The sequence below is a fragment of the Microtus ochrogaster genome, unplaced genomic scaffold, assembly GCF_000317375.1.
Source record: "Microtus ochrogaster isolate Prairie Vole_2 unplaced genomic scaffold, MicOch1.0 UNK71, whole genome shotgun sequence".
NCBI lineage: Eukaryota > Metazoa > Chordata > Mammalia > Rodentia > Cricetidae > Microtus > Microtus ochrogaster.
In genome coordinates this window covers 1,790,548-1,807,995 of record NW_004949169.1, presented here as the reverse complement: position 1 = coordinate 1,807,995, position 17,448 = coordinate 1,790,548, and the positions used below count along the sequence as shown (strand labels likewise).

General features: G+C 35.5%; 1 protein-coding gene across 1 annotated transcript in view; it reads right to left on the bottom strand.

Annotated features, from left to right (window-relative positions):
- LOC101982181 (dystrophin-like) overlaps window positions 1-17,448 on the bottom strand; it is a 681,579-nt gene that overhangs the window by 108,355 nt on the left and 555,776 nt on the right. The window contains exon 8 of the mRNA XM_013354813.1: window positions 381-565. Coding sequence (XP_013210267.1) covers window positions 381-565 — 185 coding nt within the window. The remainder of the gene's footprint in view (window positions 1-380; window positions 566-17,448) is intronic.

Here is a 17,448-nt window from a genome sequence, read left to right as displayed (position 1 = left end):
ATATTCTGGATTTTTCACCTTGCCATGATTGACAGCAAACTTAATTTTAATGCATTTAAAAAATTTTATTTAATTTTATTTTACATTATACAATAAAAACACAGTATATTATGTATTATAAACTGATTTAATATCAAATTACTTTTAGAAGTGCTTTTATCAGTGTTTTTTGAAAATAATGCCTTGTGTCACATGAAATTGTAAAAGGTTTATATAATCCTTGTGTACACATGAAATGCTATGTATATATATATGTATATATATACATATATACTGTTATGATCATACAAAGACACACATTATTTACATATGTGTGAATGTCATACCCAAAGCTGGACATAAAATTGGAAAGCTCTCTGATATTAGTGCTCCTGTCTTACCTCTTGAGAATAATGCATCTGGTGATGTAATTGATAGTGTTCTTCTCTAGTAGTCACTTTTGCTGGCCTGGGCAACATTTCCACTTCCTGGATGGCTTCGATGCTCACATGTTGAGGCAAAACTTGAAAGAGTGATGTGATGTACATTAAGATGGACTTCTTATCTGGATAAGTGGTAGCAACATCTGTAAGCACATTAAGAGCACACATCAACTTTTGGTTTCTATATTTGAGACTCTGAAAGGGTAATGAACAAATCAATGTTACAGGAAGCAGACAAATTAATGAGCACTTGTTTGTCCATGAAAGTCCTCCAGAGACTAATTTGAACATGATAATCAGGCCTAAAATGCCCTTGCAATTTTACAAACGATTGAGATGAGCACTGAAGTTCATTTCTTTTTCTTGTTCACATAAAATCTTTTTTCTATACTATTTTCTCCTAAAGAAAACTGCAGAAACTAGCCCATCTAAGTGTGTAGTTTCCATTAGCTAATAAGCCATCTTAATTACATTTTCCTTTCTATGGAAAGTTATCTTTTATGTTAATTAAACTGGTATATTTATAATTAAATAATTATAAAAAGACTTAATGCTTGAAACCTCCTAAAGAAATTTTTTCTACAATAACATTATGCACAGAATGACATGTATGTGTCTTAAAGTGAGCCATGTATTTTCCCAATACAATCTAAAGTATCATCAGCCTGTGTTGTTTAGGGGTCCCCATGTGACCCCTCAGCCAAAAGCTCAACTGAATGCAGTCCACTCTCACCACCAAATGTCTTACCTAGCTATAAAGATGGTAAATTCATAATATATACCCTCCATTACTACAAGTCATTACTAGAGTCACCCTCATAGATTCCAGGCTAATGCTAGGACAAATTGTTACTCTCTGAAAACTGCTAGCTTCATTGCTCAGGACAACATCCGAAAAGCTCATTGAATGTACAGAGGTTAAGCTGGTGCCTGCACAGAGCCTTCAGCCCTATGTCCTAGTATATTTGGTGCAGGAAGGTACTATTCAGGCTACAGAAAGGGAAGCCTAGACTCCAATCCAGTTATAAAACCCTCCACCTGCATTCTGTCCTGCCTGTAAGATGTGCTGGGCCAATGATGGCACAGAACTTGTGAGAGTGGCCAACCAATGTCTGGATTAACATGAGATCCACACTATGCCCCAAATTGCCTGGATAGCCAGGTACCAGAGTCTGGATAATAGAGAGACCTAGGGTAGAACAAAACACAATTGTCTTTTTTTAATCAATGAAATGATTCCTAATAACATTCTGCTATACTCATAGATTGGTGCTTTGTTCAGTTGTCAGAGAGACTTCCTCTGGCAGTAGCTGGGATCTGGTAAAGAGACCCACAGATAAACATGCATAGGGATAATCTAAATTGGAGGTCTCCATATGGTTCTTCCTCTAGGAAATTAGGGAGCCCTGCACATGAATGGGGAGGAATGATTGTAGGAGTTAGCGAGGCTAGAGAATAGCAGGGAAACATGGACCAATGAATCAATTAAGCAGGGCTCATATGGGCTAAGAGAGACTAAAGGGGAAACCAGAGGCCTTACAAGAGGGTTGTTACAGGACCTCTGCGTATACATTACGGCTGTTGGCTTAGTGTCACTATTATGTCACTATTACACCAATGAGTCTTTCGTGATAGGCTGACTGTTATTGTAACACATAAGTTCACAGCTGGGTGAGATTGTTAATGACTTTTCTCCCTTAGACGCATGCATAGCACCATATTCTATGACAAAATTATATAGTTTCCTTAGCAATAGGGTCATTACCTTCAAGTTCTGATGCTCCGCTAAGAGCAATGACAATAGTTTGTATTATTTTTGAGAGGTTCTGTGACCCCCCAAGGCTAGTGGGACATGGTAGTAGAGGCTGCAGAAAGATTGTAAGAGCCAGAGATTAATGAGGACTACTATAAAATTATACCTTATGGATGTGAGAGGGCCATTGCACTCACGAAATCACAACAGCTTTGTTGTGAGCTATTTGATCACACTGTGTGATAATGTCTCTCTCTTTCCTAAGGTATCTCTGATTTGTTTAATATAGATCTGAAAGGCCAATAGCTCGGCTGGAGAGGATAGACAAGACTTCTGGGAAGTAAATTGGAGGAAGAACCTGATTATGGGGCATTATCCAGCTAGACATGGAGAAAGTGGGTCTTATGATACTGAGGAGATGTAACAAGTCATGTGGCAGAATGTAGATTAATAGAAATGAGTTTATTTAAGTTTTACAAGCTAGTTTGAAACAAACCTAAGGAAAAATCAAGCTTTCACACTTAATAACAAAGAAAAATCCATTATGTAGCTTTGGTTACTGCCACAAGACCTGTAAATGATCAAGTTAGGCAGTATTCCAGCATGGACAAAGGGGGATCTCATGATGTCCCATCTCTAGCTGAGGACCTATTCACAGTTGATGGTTCCTGGGAGAAGGAATGTCTGGTTTCTTCAGAGATGTGGCTCATGGGAGGATTCTCATGTGCCTAGAATGACCTTATACTTACTCATATGGGTATTACTTATTGGGATAGGTGATTTATTTTAAAAATAATTGATGGGGAGAGTCTTCTGGCTTCTGTTAATTTCAGTGATTAAATAAAGAGACTTCCTTGGCCCTTTAATAGGACATAAAATTAGGTAGGCGGAGTAAACAGAACAGAATGCTGGGAGAAAGAAGCTGAGTCAGTGAGTCGCCATTGTTCTCCCACTCCAGACAGATGCAGGTTAAGATCTTTCCGGGTAAGTGCACCTCATGGTGCTACATAGATTATTAAAAAAGGGTTAAGAGGCTAAAACTAATGGGCCAGGCAATGTTTAAAAGAATACAGTTTCCGTGTAATTATTTTGGGCATAAGCTACCCATGTGGGCGGCCGGGTGCCGGGGACGCAGCCTTGCTGCTCCTATTTCAACAAATAATAAGAGGATATGAAGCTGGGATTAGGGAAAATGTTGAGAGAAGTCAAGGAGGAGTTGGAAGAACAGAAGTAGGAAGTGGATATGACCAAATTGCATTGCATATGTACAATAATAATAATAATAATATTTTTTAGAATTAAATTAGGAAAATAAAAATTTTAAACACAGCTATTCTGATTGTGAGTAGAAAAGGTCAGGAGTAAAATACAGTTGATTAGTATAAAAGAATACTGAGTAATTCAGTTACTTTTTTGCAAAAAAATAAGAACAAAAATAAATAGATGCTGTGGGAACTCCTTCAGCCAATAGACTTTAAGATACCAGCCCCCTTTGGGCATGGTCTCATGTATTATAAAAGCAGATGAAAAGCATGTGCAGGCTTCTTGACTGCTGAATTCAATTCTAGTTCCCAGCATTGGCAGGGACTGCAGATCTCTTGTGAGTTTATCCCCAGGTAAATAAATCTTTGTCATACTCCACTCTAGGTAATTGTGGAGCTCTTTTGTATACCAACAAACAAAAATTGGATAAATTATTTCAAATAAAATAATAGCAAACATAATAATAATGGGGTAAAACTGAAAGTATTCCCTAAAATAACCAGGAACAATCTGCAAGTGTGATTAGATAATCACACAATTTAAAAAAATAAAAGATAATGCTTAAAATCCTCAGCTAGAGGATAAAGGCAAATTCATGAAGGGCATGCAAATGGAAAATGAAGATATCAAACTATTCCTATATACAAATCATGTGATACTTCAATCACATACCTATAAGACTCTATCCTTGATTTCTTATAAAATAGCAAAATAGCAGAATATAAGATTTTCAAATCACTTTTGATAAAGAGCAATAAATTTTGAATAAAATGCAGGAAAATGGAGAGGAAGCATGGTGGGCATTGATGACTTTATAGCTACCATAACAAGTACCAAGCAATAAACACCAACTTGTTGCCTCTTCAATTGTTTTCTAAGCAGTGTTTCCTAAGATGTATTTCCAAAGCAGTGGCAACCAGTCCCATCTGGAAGTATGCTAGTTGAGAGTAAATTTACCCCAATAAAGCTTAGTTTTAGAATGGAACTCCATTAAGAATGGAATTAATGTCTAAGTAATCATTTTTATAATGTGAACTGAGCCTACCCCCAGTTATGAATATTGTCATAACTTTTGACCTGTAATTTCTCTTCAATACCGGGACACCTATTTGCTATAGTAGCACTTTACCCCTGAGCTGCTTGCCCAGCTCTGAAATACTTGATTTCAAAGACTGGTTGAGCAACATCATTTTTTTTTCCTTATGAGAGCAAGTAATAAAGTAAGCACTCAGTTTTGTGATAGCCTAATTGTTTAGTGAAATTCAATTAATAAGATTCATTTGTACCTGTAAATTAATTAAAGAAAATTAGTTAAGAGTACAGTGCATTTAAAGAAGAAATTCTTAATTTAAACCTAGGCTTCTTAAAAAATACTGCTTTATAGTGTGTGTGTGTGTGTGTGTGTGTGTGTGTGTGTGTGTGTGTGTGTAATTCTTCAGTATCTTCTATTTCCTCACCTATGAAGTAAAAGTAGAACTTTATCTGGCCATAGTCATTGGGAATGCAAATGCAGTAATATTCAGAAAAAACAGGGAATGGTCAGAAATTTAAAACAATGTTCATGTAAATTTAATGAGAAATGTAAATAATTTTTCTCTAGAAAACACACTTATTTAAACACCATATTGATTCAAATGTATTAGTCCAAAAATTTAAAAATTGAACAAGCAGTTGAGTGGGAATATTATAGAGACATTCAAATGTAGTTTTAAAGTATACTTAATAATATAGTCATACTAGTACATTATCACATCAACTAACATAGTTTCTAATTTATGTGGGTTTCTATAAAAATTTTAGGATGAAGACCATCCATCTAATAATATTTCAAGCTACAAACGAAGTGAGCATACTGGTAGACTGAAAACAATCATCTACTTCATCTTATCTATACATTCCAAGCTTACTATTGAACACATATTAACTATATTTTACATTGGAATAAAAGTATCTGCAAAGATCAAGTGAGAGGTAACAAACAAAGTTTGATAAATTTAATCTTCCCGGTGTCTGCACCCTTGAAAAGTCAATGTAAGTGAGTTCGGAATAAAATTGGTGCCTTCAAAAACTGCTATTCATGTCTTGGGCGGTCAAATTCTGGAAAGTCTGATTAGCCAGCTGCCAAGCATAACCTTGAAATACATCTGGGAAATCTAAAGAAATGTCCGGACCATCCAAATCAAAGGCCAGTCTTATTCTCAGAGAAAAGCAGAAATTAAAATACTGTATTTTAATGCGCATCACATGTAGAAGCAGGATTTTAAAGACAGCATATGCATAAAAGTGCATGTGTCAGCATTCTTTTTAACAGATACTTTTATTTATTAAATTAGGGTACACCATCAAGACACCATCATAAGAATAAATTTGAAATTTTTTTTCAGTGAGTTTATATAAGGAAAAAATGAAAAAAACAAGAAAAATAATTAGTCCAGTATTCAAAAGAGAAGAGGAATGGATGAACTGGGAAGAGTGTATGGACATAACCTGAACAGTCAGATAATCTTAATACAAAACTATAAGGACATACATGCTAGAATGAGTGACTGCAAAAATAACCATTTATATGGATATAAAATACTAAAGAATCTACAAAAAAGTTAACTAGCCAATTATTGGAAGTTTCCAAATGAGTAGATGTGATATTTTGTTTTAGGAGATGTGATACTTGTTAGTGCTGTAACTAATAATATAGCTTGCCTGAAGATCAGAGTGTTGAGCTAGACACATTAGTTAGCCAAAGAGGCCAGGAAGTGATGGCATACACCTTTTTTCACAGCACTCAAAAGAGGAGAAAGACAGATCTCTCTCAGTTCAAGGCCCCCCCTGGGCTACAGGAGGCTGAATCTAAAAGTGGAGCAGAGCTCACACTTTAGATCCTATCCTAGCACTTGGGGTCATACATCTTTAATCCCAGCACTAGCGAAGTGAAGACAAAAGTGAAATGGTTGGGGAGGGGAGAGAGAAATGTAAGGCAGGAAGAGACAGGCATTCAGAGCATTCAGTCTGAAGTTTTGTAAAGATGGTATTCAGTTTGAGGCTTCCTAGAGACAGGATCTTGCCCCATCTGGTTTGAGGATTCAGTAGAGATTAAGAAGTCACTTTAATGGCTGCTACTCTGCTTCTCTGATCTTTCAGCTTTCACCCTCAATATTTGACTCTGTGTTTTCATTATTAAAACTAATTAGGATTGTGCTACAAATAGATCTTTGACTTTAAGTGGTATGACTTCTAAATGGTAGAACTGATAGGTTGTAGACATTAGAGAATTAAGTAAAGCACTAAGAAATTCAATTCTTTTCACTTTTAACATTTTACATGTACACATACACTCAAGATTTGTGTCAATTCTTTTCACTTTTAATATTTTACATGTACACGTACACTCAAGATTTGTGTCAATTCTTTTCACTTTTAATATTTTACATGTACATGTACACTCAAGATTTGTGTCAATTCTTTTCACTTTTAATATTTTATATGTATATGTGCACTCAAGATTTGTGTCAATTCTTTTCACTTTTAATATTTTACATGTACACGTGCACTCAAGATTTGTGTCAATTCTTTTCACTTTTAATATTTTATATGTACATGTACACTCAAGATTTGTGTCTTTTCCATTTTCAAATTACTATGTGACAATATACAACAAAATGAAAATAAATAACCTATGCAGGTCCTTTAATTTTAAATTCTTTAGCATTCTGAAAGAAATGTTTGCTTTCACCAGACTAATTGATCCATTTTTCGCAGTTTGTTCTTTGATTCTCTTAGGTGCGTCTATCCTCTAATAACAATGTTTCTCATTAAAGGAATATAAAGTGTATGTAGTAGTGGAAATAATTTGCACTGATGAAGATGATTCTGTTTCCTAATAACATTAATAAAAATAAAACATTGCCTTTTGTTTACTGATGAAGATTCAATCATTTTATGTTTTAAACATGTAATTATTCTTTTCAATATGCTCATGATACAGCTAGGAAAAAAATATCACCACAATCCTACTACATATAGAAAAAGCACAGTGCTTTCTTAATAATAAAGACAGGAAGGAAATTTATGTACTTAAAAGATTCTGCATTTTATTTATTGTGTACATGTGTGTGCACATATGTATGTTTCATGTCAGTTTATATGTGGAAGTCAGAGGACAGCTTAATGGAGTTGGTCCTCTCTTTAAACCATGTGCATAACAGAGATTGAATTCAGGTTATTAGGCCTGGTGGCAAGAACTCTGCCCTCTTAACTACCTTGCTGACTTTGCAGAAGACTCTGGTATACTAAAAACTATTTAAGCATTCTGACCACTTGTCAAAAACAAACCCATGATGCAAATCGTTAATAGATACGAACAATGTTAGTATGAGGCATTTAATTTTACAAATAATGATATCTAGACATGATTTGATTACGAAAAGTATTCTATTAAAATATGAGAAAATGCATTCATTGAATTACATCGTAGGAGGTTAAATCATGAATGTTGAGAATAGGGATATGAGTAAATAAATGAGTACAGAGATAATTCTTCCTTCTTCCTCCTCTTTTCCCTAATGTTCCCTGAGCATTAGCAAGAAGGCAGCTGTCACTTCAATGTGGTAGAGAAATGGAGAAGAGAGACAGAGTGTTCCCTGTGCTGTGGAGAGAAGAGGAGGATCTGAAGACATGGCAGCAATAAGGAATAGGCTGATACGGGTGATCTAAATTGCCAAATGGGGCTATGTGATGTCCAGGTCTCTGCTGCAACTGAGGGTCATATCTGGGTCCATAGCCCTACCACAGCTGGGGTCTTTGTTGATGTCCATGGCTAGTGTTATCACCAAAGGCCATTTGGATGTCCGTTGTCTGGGTCCCCACCTGAGGCCATGTTGATGGCTGAGGGTCATTGTTCATGCTGGAAGCATATTAATCTGAACAGCCTGTGCTACCACCTGGGGCTACGTTGGCCTCTAGGGCAAGATGCCACTAAAGTCCAAGTCTGGATTCATGGCCTTATTGTAGCCTGGCTCTGTGTTGATGCCCTTGACTCATGTTGCTACCAAAGCTCTTGTGGATGCCAAGGATGTGGGCCATGTTGGTTCCTGGAGCCAAACTGTCACTGCGAGCACACTGCTCTGAGTGGTCTGCACTGCCAGCCAGGGCCATGGTGATATTCACACCCAAAGTAATACCAAGAGCAATGTCAATGTCCATGGTCTTACCACAGGCAGGGTCTGTGTTGATGTCCAAGACCAGTGTAAACTTGGGAGTGTGGGAGGGCATGGTAGAGCTTGCTACAGTGACCTGGGCACCAGAGAGCTTGTCCTGCCCCTTGTTAGATGCCTCAATGGGAGAGGTACAGCCCCTCCTTGGAGAACTGACCACACTGATGTGGATGTGGGAGAGCTAGAACCAACCCTTGATGGCATAGGGAGTGAGAACTGGTTTCCCACTTCTAAATAGCAGCGACAGAAAAACTGGCCCTGGCCGTTACCTGAAGAGCCAATCCTGGTGGAGCTGTGGACTGACCAACACAGCTATCACCCAGGCTCAGATTCAGGGCTTTGAGTTGGCCCACCCTAATATCTACCCCATCTACTACTTGCTGGAATATGTAAAGGGAGTGGTCCTGTGGAACCATAGCCACACAATTTCCATGGATCTGGACAATATAAGGATATCTGAGAGAAGTTTTGGTGAGGGTCCAGTATTGATGGCATACCATAAGCCAGAAGCAATGAACCAGTTTAAGAACTCACTGCAATGAACGTTTGCAAGCAAAGTCGTTTGAGCAAAAGTATATACTGTGGTAACCACAGCTCCAAAGGACACTACAAAAAATGAATATGTGATGGAGAGGCAGGAAAGATGGAGGAGCAAAGAGGTTTTTGTTTGTTTGTTTGTTTGTGTTTTGGGGTTTTAATTATTTTTTTCCTTTTATTTTGGAGGCAAGACTACAAGGTGGAGGGTGGACATAAAAGAAATGGGAAATAAGTGGTATGGTGGTGTATTATGTGTAATTCCTAGTGAATCAATAAAAATTCAGTTAATATAAATAAAATTTTAAAAAGAATAAAATGCAGAAACTTCAGTAGTCTATAAAAAGAAATACAATTTATATAACAACCAAACAAAGACATGCCATTTAGGACAGAACATTAACTGGCTGCTGTGGGATAATGCTTTTGTACACTGTAAAGATTTATTAATTGTATTGGTTTAATAAAATTTGGATTGACCAGTATCCAGGAAGGAAGGAAGGACAGGGCAAGTAGACTAAGAGAATTCTGGGAAGAAAAAACATTTTCAGTTACAAGTTAGATGCAGAGGAAACAAGATGAGACTGCCTCACTGAGAAAAGGTACCAAGACATGTATCTAAACACAGACAAGAATTAAGGGTGAATTTAAGTCATAAGAGCTAGTAAGTAATAAGCCTGAGCAAGAGGTTTATAACTAATACAAGGCTCTGTGTGTTTCTTTGGGACTAAACAGCTACAGACCAAGCAGGACAGGAACTTCTTTCTAGAACAGTCTGTTTTCTGTACATGACATGGCTATTGACTGTAGCCATGAACCAACAGCTGCTGAGTTTAGCTGCACAATATCAAGTCAACACAAATTACAGCATAGATAGGGAAGGAAACATATGGCCCCACCCCTAACTCATGAGCTACTGGATGGTAACAACTACTAGGAGAGGTTACCATTCTTTGAGGATATGGCCACTGATGGTATTAGCATATGAACTGGACTTCTGAAGGAGAGATTATAAGGAAGTATATTAAAAAACCATAATTTATTGTATGTGTGAATGAGTTTCTAATACATATTCTCAAAGAAGATAGTAAACTATTCTAGTAGAATGCTAAGTTGCAAATATGTAATATTTATAATAAGAATATATAAGTGTACATATTTCAGTTATCGTTGTATATACAAATTACATAAAACTTCTTTTGATCTAATTGTATTATCATGTTCTTCTATTTCATAATATAGACTATTGACTTCCACAAATGTTCTGTTTTACTGGATTCCTTTTTTTCCTTAAATAGGAAAGAAAGTTACACCTTGTTAATTACATATATCATTAGAACAAATAATGCACAGGAACCAATTAGAGAAACATCAATTAGAAATTTTTACCCAAATGGATGTTACAATTTTCATAACCTATCTTTAAATAGGAAAATACTTCAACAAGCAACTACCTTTCATAAACAAATGATCTAAGTGACATGTTGTGTCTATAAATTTACAACTCAACAATAATTAAAATATTATATGTTTACAAGTTATTCTTTGAGCGCATTCCTTTCTGAATTACGTTTAAATATTTTCAGCTACTTCAAGACAGCATTTCACTACATATCATCTAAAACTAGAACAATAGGAACAGCATTGTTCTGACAATTAGAAGCTGGTAAGTGCTGGACACTATTGTTAGGGAAACATTTCTACTTTCTTCTAATTCTCTCTGCCTGCCTATTGCAGGAAGAACATTGAAAAAAGAAGTATTTTGACTTAGTGACATTTAACTTTGATTCCTTAATTGTGACCTGCTGTGTTTGTGCTTTGTTTTTGACCTAACCAAATTTCCTAGTTCTTTTTCTTATTTCTAGAAAAAGTGCAATAAGTTGCAGTGGTAATCAAAACAAAACTTTGTATTTGTATTCACTAATTTTCAAAGTATTAGAAGTAATAATTGATAAGTAATAGGGTGAGATTGGAGGTATTTATTTCAAGTGACACAAATTTAATTGGTTATTATGGTTCTACATAGTATGTTATTGACTTTAGAAAAATGCCCAATAGTATAAGAACAATTATAAAGCAAATATACCAATGATCATTAGCATATCTAGCAGAAACCATATATAAAATTAGTCCTTTCTGAGGCAAATATTGTAAAATCTTCCTGGCATTGTATTACATCATATTCATGATAGACAGTATTGTGGCTGTAAATATCACATGCTACATTCATGAAAGTAGTATAAAGTTTAGCAAATTACTGTTAAACAAAAAATTCAAAAAATATAAGATGGTAGATGGTAAAAGATACTTGCTTGAACTACTGCCAAGTTTTAGAGTCATCCAACAGAAACGTAATGGACTATTGCTGGGATTCACAAAGTGTCTAAAGCATTAGTGGAAGCATACTGAAGAAACACAACAAATATAGATGCAAGCTTTAGTGCATATCAAGTTACAGGGGGGCACATTCTACTTTAGATAGTATTAACACAATTTCACTTGAGCATGGTTTGGTGTTTTTAAGCTTCCACTAATGTAATTGGACCTAACCAATTATAAATACAATAATATGCATGAATGATAACTACCCATGTAACATGTAATTTAAACCTCACAAATAAGATAGATAATCAAAAGAAGAGCAACAGCAAAGAAAAGTACAAGTGCAAAAGAGAATAACCATCAAAATCATGTAACAAGCAAAACTGAAGACAATATTTCTTAATAAAGTGAAATCAATGTTGTCGAAAGGGGCACAAAACATAATTCAAAAAATAGGTTTACCAGCTAAAAACTGTCCGATTACAATCAACCTGCCTGCGAGATATGCTAGGGAAATAGTGGCACAAAGCTTGTGAGAGTTATCAATCAGTATTTGTTTGGATTTAAGGCCCACTCTAAGAGATGGAACCCATCCCTGACACTGCTCATGTAGCCAAGGAAGTGTGAACAGATAGGCTGTGGACATAGGGGAAAAGAAAATACTGCTAAATAAACAGTCATAAAATTACTCCTAATGACATTTTGTGGTTCCTATGCATCAGTGGTTTGCTCAGCCACCATCAGAGAAGCTTCTTTTTGCCATAGAAGGAAAAATATCCAGAGCTTCACAGCCAGACAATGTGCAGAGTGAGTAACCATGGAACACTCAGTCCTAAATGGGATTTATCCATCAAATCCCTCTTGTCAGGGCTCTGGAAACTTTGCAGAAGAGGAGTTAGAAAGATCTTAAGAGCCAGAGGATATGGAGAACAACAAGGAAAAAGGCCTAAAAATTACCAAACCAACACACATATGACTTCACAGAGACTATGGCAGCATATACAGATTTGCATGAGTCTGAGCCAGATGGTGTCCCAGTGTTGATGGGAGAAGTGGACACAAACCCCTAGCCCTAACCACGAAGCTATCTTCAAATGATAACCACTCAAAAGTTTGTTTTCTCCCACAGTCTCAGGGAGGACACAAACAACTTTTAAGGGAAGATTCCATGCCTAGCAGGAGATAACTAACACAAAACAAACTCAGTGGCATCATTGGAAGTTCTCTGTCTCATGTTTTGTCAGGGCATTTTTTTAACTTTGTGTTTCGGTTATAAATGATATTCCTTGGTGTAGGAATGTGTGTGTGCCTGCATATATGTTTCTTCTGTTCCTTTGGGGGGAGGACTATTCTGGTTTGTTTTTGTTTTATCTTATTTTATTATTATTTTTTAGATGCTTGCTTAATTTATAATAAGAGAGAAAGTATATGTGTGTATCTGGTTATGCAGGGAGGTAAGAGATTCTTAGGTAAATTGGATTATGAGAAACCATAATCAGAATATATTCCATGAAAAAATTACTTTCAATAAGAAAAATAGAAGTAAAATTATATGTTTTTATACAAATTGTATACATTGAATAATAATATATTCTTTTGAATGGTGAGTTGAATCTTAAGAATGTGAATATTAAAATACTGCATGACATATTTAATACACTGCACAGTAATGAGAACAAGTAAATGCTAATTTTTATACCACATATTGCATAAATTGTTACAATTCCCTTCTTGGCTCCTAGGTTCTAGTAGGTGATTATATAGTTAGCCATGTTACATCCAAAATTAAATTTCTTGTTCTCTCTAAAATCATTAATCTCCATCTAGCTCCATTTCTACATATTGAAATAGCATTCACGTGTTATACCAAGATTGCATGGTAGATACCATATATGACTTTTCATCATTATTGAATCTCTTCATTTCATTTACTAACAAGCTATGTGGTTTGTGTCTAAAAGGATGCGTCTGTTCACTTGTCTTTGTATTCACTATTAATATCTCATCCAAGCCATAATCCTCATCTTCTGAGAACAATGCGCCCCATCCTAACTGCTTTCATGTCCCTCAATCATTTTTTTTGTTCAAGAACTATCATTAACTTTTCAAATCACATTTTAGTGGGATTTTTTTTGAGACAGGGTTTCTCTGTATAACAACCCTGGCTATCCTGGGTTTCAATCTATAGATCAGGCTGACTTCAAACATATGGAGATCTCCTGCCTCTTTCTCTCAAGTACTGGGATTAAAGGTGTGTGCCTCTTCAACCTACCCAAAAGTTAATTTTTATGACCTAATTCTTGAAGCTTTGTTGAAGCTCAACAGTTTTTTATAATAAATCACAACTTCTTCCATGCCCTGTTATATGATTAATCTCACATTCATTGCTGATTAAGAAACAATGCCATCTCTCTGTCTCTTTGTCCACTAACTCACACCTTGTTTTGTCTTTGTGTCATAAGAAAGGTTTTTTTTACATCTCTTTGTATTTATTATTACTACTCTTATTTATACATTCACCTAAAATATTTACCCATTATCTTTTATGCTTTTGATGTACTGATGTCCATTATATCTTAGTTCAAAAGGAAGTTCCTCACAAATGCATATGCTAGTCACCTTATCTCAAGAATCCTACATCAAAACCTTTCCTCTATCTCATATGGATTTATTTCCTTTATAACACTTGGCAAGAGTGTAAATGATATGTTTATTTCATTGTTTCTTTCTCCCAGTAAGAGTAAACTTGAAATAGTATCTTTTGGTCAATAATCAATGGCTTGTAATATGGCAGACCCATCAGAATTTCTTCCCACCTAATGTCATTATATTGATAGTAATATCACACACTTCATATGCCTGTAGTGAAGCTGGTATAAAAAAAGCAAATGCACTGGCAGTGGCATTAAAAAATAGCACATACAATTATGAATAGTTTACTGCCTAATGATAAGAATCTATGCCACATATTTATGTAGTTGCTATATGCTGTTGTTAGATTATGTTGTCAATTTCATGTGACCTAGCATATGAAACCTCAGCTGAAGAATCAGTCAACTAAAGTAGATTAGCCTGTAGTCATCTCTGGGAGAGACTATCTTGATTGATGGTTAATGTGGGAGGGCCCAAGCTACTACTATGGTGGCACTCTCCAAACTGGATGGGCCTGGATTGAATAAGGAAAGATGACTGAGCCACCAGTAAGCACCCCTCCTCCATGGTTCCTGCCTTGAAGTACTGAAGAGATTATCATCAGTGATAAACTGTTACCTCGAAGTGTAAACTGAAATAAACCTTTTCCTTCCTGAAGTTGCTTTTTATCAGAATGTTTTATAACAGCAATGGAAATCACATAAATCCACTATAGTACACATTTTGGTGTTTATTCCTTCTATTTAAATTAAAGTTCATTGCAAAAGAGCATGCTATGTTATTCTGGCACCAAGCTTATATGTACTGTGCCCAAGGCATTCCTGAATTGTAACAACTTTCAGTGATAAATATACAGTTTCTAGGTTTGCACAATTATATTACCTATCCCATCTTAACAAAATAACTTATCAATGCATAGATTAGAAAGTGTATCCACGTACTTAACTTGGGAATAGCAACCATAAGCACCACAAAGAAAGAAACTTTCTCTGAATTATTTTTACAAATGTCTGGTAAGTAGCAAGGACTGAATGTTCCTTATATTAAAACAGTAAATGAGTGAATAAAGTTAATTATCATTGCTGGGAATGAAGGTTCACTTTGACAGATCATCTATGAGCATAAAGCAATATGTGTACTGAAAATTACAAACTAGCGAAGTGGAAGAAAGCACAAGAACAAGCAGTATTTTTCTCCCTACACAATTATGTGAGACTGTTTAATATTTAATCAATTTTTATTGAGCATCAGTAACAAACAAGGAAATTTTATGGCCTTTCCCCATTTAACTAAAAACACTGTACAAGGTCATACAGCCAGACAGCAATCATCTGATCAAAGTGAAAAATAATAGGATTCCGCATTCATATCCCAGTTTTCTCATTCTGTGACAAGGCTAACTAGTGAAAGCCTCTGCTTCTTACTGCATCCTAAAGGCTTTTTTCTTAAATTATTGATCGTGTTCTCAAAAAATGATGCTTGCCTTGAAGAATAACTGTGTTTTATGAACTTGGCAATATTTTATGAGAAGCAAAAATTCACTGATTTCTAAATTTGAGCACATTAGCAGGTTAACAAAGATGCCTATGAGTGATTATTAAGTCAGTACATTTTAAACAGTTGAAAATACTCAAGTTAAAATTGAAGGCACAGGAAATTGCTGTTTTATTCATTTTCTCAAATTTGTTGCCTTATGCATTTTATAAAAGAGCACAGCGATTTGCATTGAAGATTTGTGGAAAAAAACATATTGACTGATATATACAGAAAAAAGGTGCTCAAGAACTCTCCAGTTCAGGTAGAAAGAGTAGAAATATTAGAACGGAGGTGAACCATAATTTTCAAAAGCATGTCTTTGTGTCTGCATACCTGGATCTCTAGAGAATGTGGTAAGTGAAAGTCATGTTAGAACATTAAAAGCATGGCTGAACTACTGAAAGCATGAAAGAAATAGTTTAAGATGATACATGATAGGAATCAGACACTTATACATTGTTTACATTTTGAGATCATTGTCCCCATTTACTGCACAATTGTTACAGATTATTTAATATTCTGACATGAAGTCTTAGTCTTTAAGCTATACAGGTATTAAATATTATAGGTCAATAGTTTTTTCATGTTTGTTATACATACAATCAGATTAATTATGTTCTTTAAATACGTAGAGATTGTATTCTGCCTAGATAGATAATCTTCAACCATTTCAAGGATCTATAAAATATGGCATTTAAATAACTTGGGGTTCTGTTGACATGAGACATGATTGCTCCTGACAGCACCAATCTATTCCCAAGAGAATGGTGAGCACCAAAGACACTTCACTTGGAGTTTGTTTTTTTCTTGGCACAATTGGCCTTTGGGCAAGGAACTGCCTATGCCTCCACCACTGACAATGTACATGATATCCAGAAATGGATACACAAGACACAAGAAAAAAGACTGTCAAATCTTGCTAAGACAGAATAAGATGGTTCTAAAAATTTCCTGCCTCTAAAAATGGTCTGTCAGTTATGATAGGCCTTACCCAGAGTTGGTTGTTCCATTGTTGCAAATGAGACTTTGGGTGATTGCTCAGGAAGGAGCTAATTGTCTTGATCATTTTCTGCTTGCTTTGGAAGCTGCTTGATTGCCCTTCCTGTCTACTCCAGTAATATTATTGCTCTTCTCCGGCCTTCAATGGGGTTGAAGATTAGATAATCATAGTTACCTTCCTCATGATTTAACCATGATTACTTCTGATACAAGATTTACACTCCTTAAAATAGAATGTTTCTTAAAACATTTGCCTTTGCTTAATATTACTTATGTTGTTTGTAATTTTATAATTGATATTTGTTTTTATTGTAGTTTCATATTGGGTTTGGGTTGCTTTTGTTTAGACAAAAGGGGGAGATGATGGGGAAACTTGTTAGCTAACCATCTTTAAGAGGTGAGAAGAGGCATGGAGGGGAGCAGAGAAAAATGTAGAGATCAATAAAAATCAATAAATTAAAAAGTAGGTGGGTCTTAGTTAAGGCATGACTTCGCTGGGACCCAAGGTAAAATGTGTGCACCTCCATGTGTGTGCTCTCTCTGTGCCATTTCCCATGGGACATTGCTGTTCTTGGATATCTCATTTCCTGTTAAATAAGGTTTCCCCTCATAATAAATGAAATATAATTGTTTTATCCTTAGCTAGCCTGGTTATTTAAACATTGAAGTTCTCCAGTTTTCTCTAAATTTCGATTTATTTTCTACTTATGTAAACATATTTATAAAAAGAGCAGCATATATTTATTCTCATAAAAGT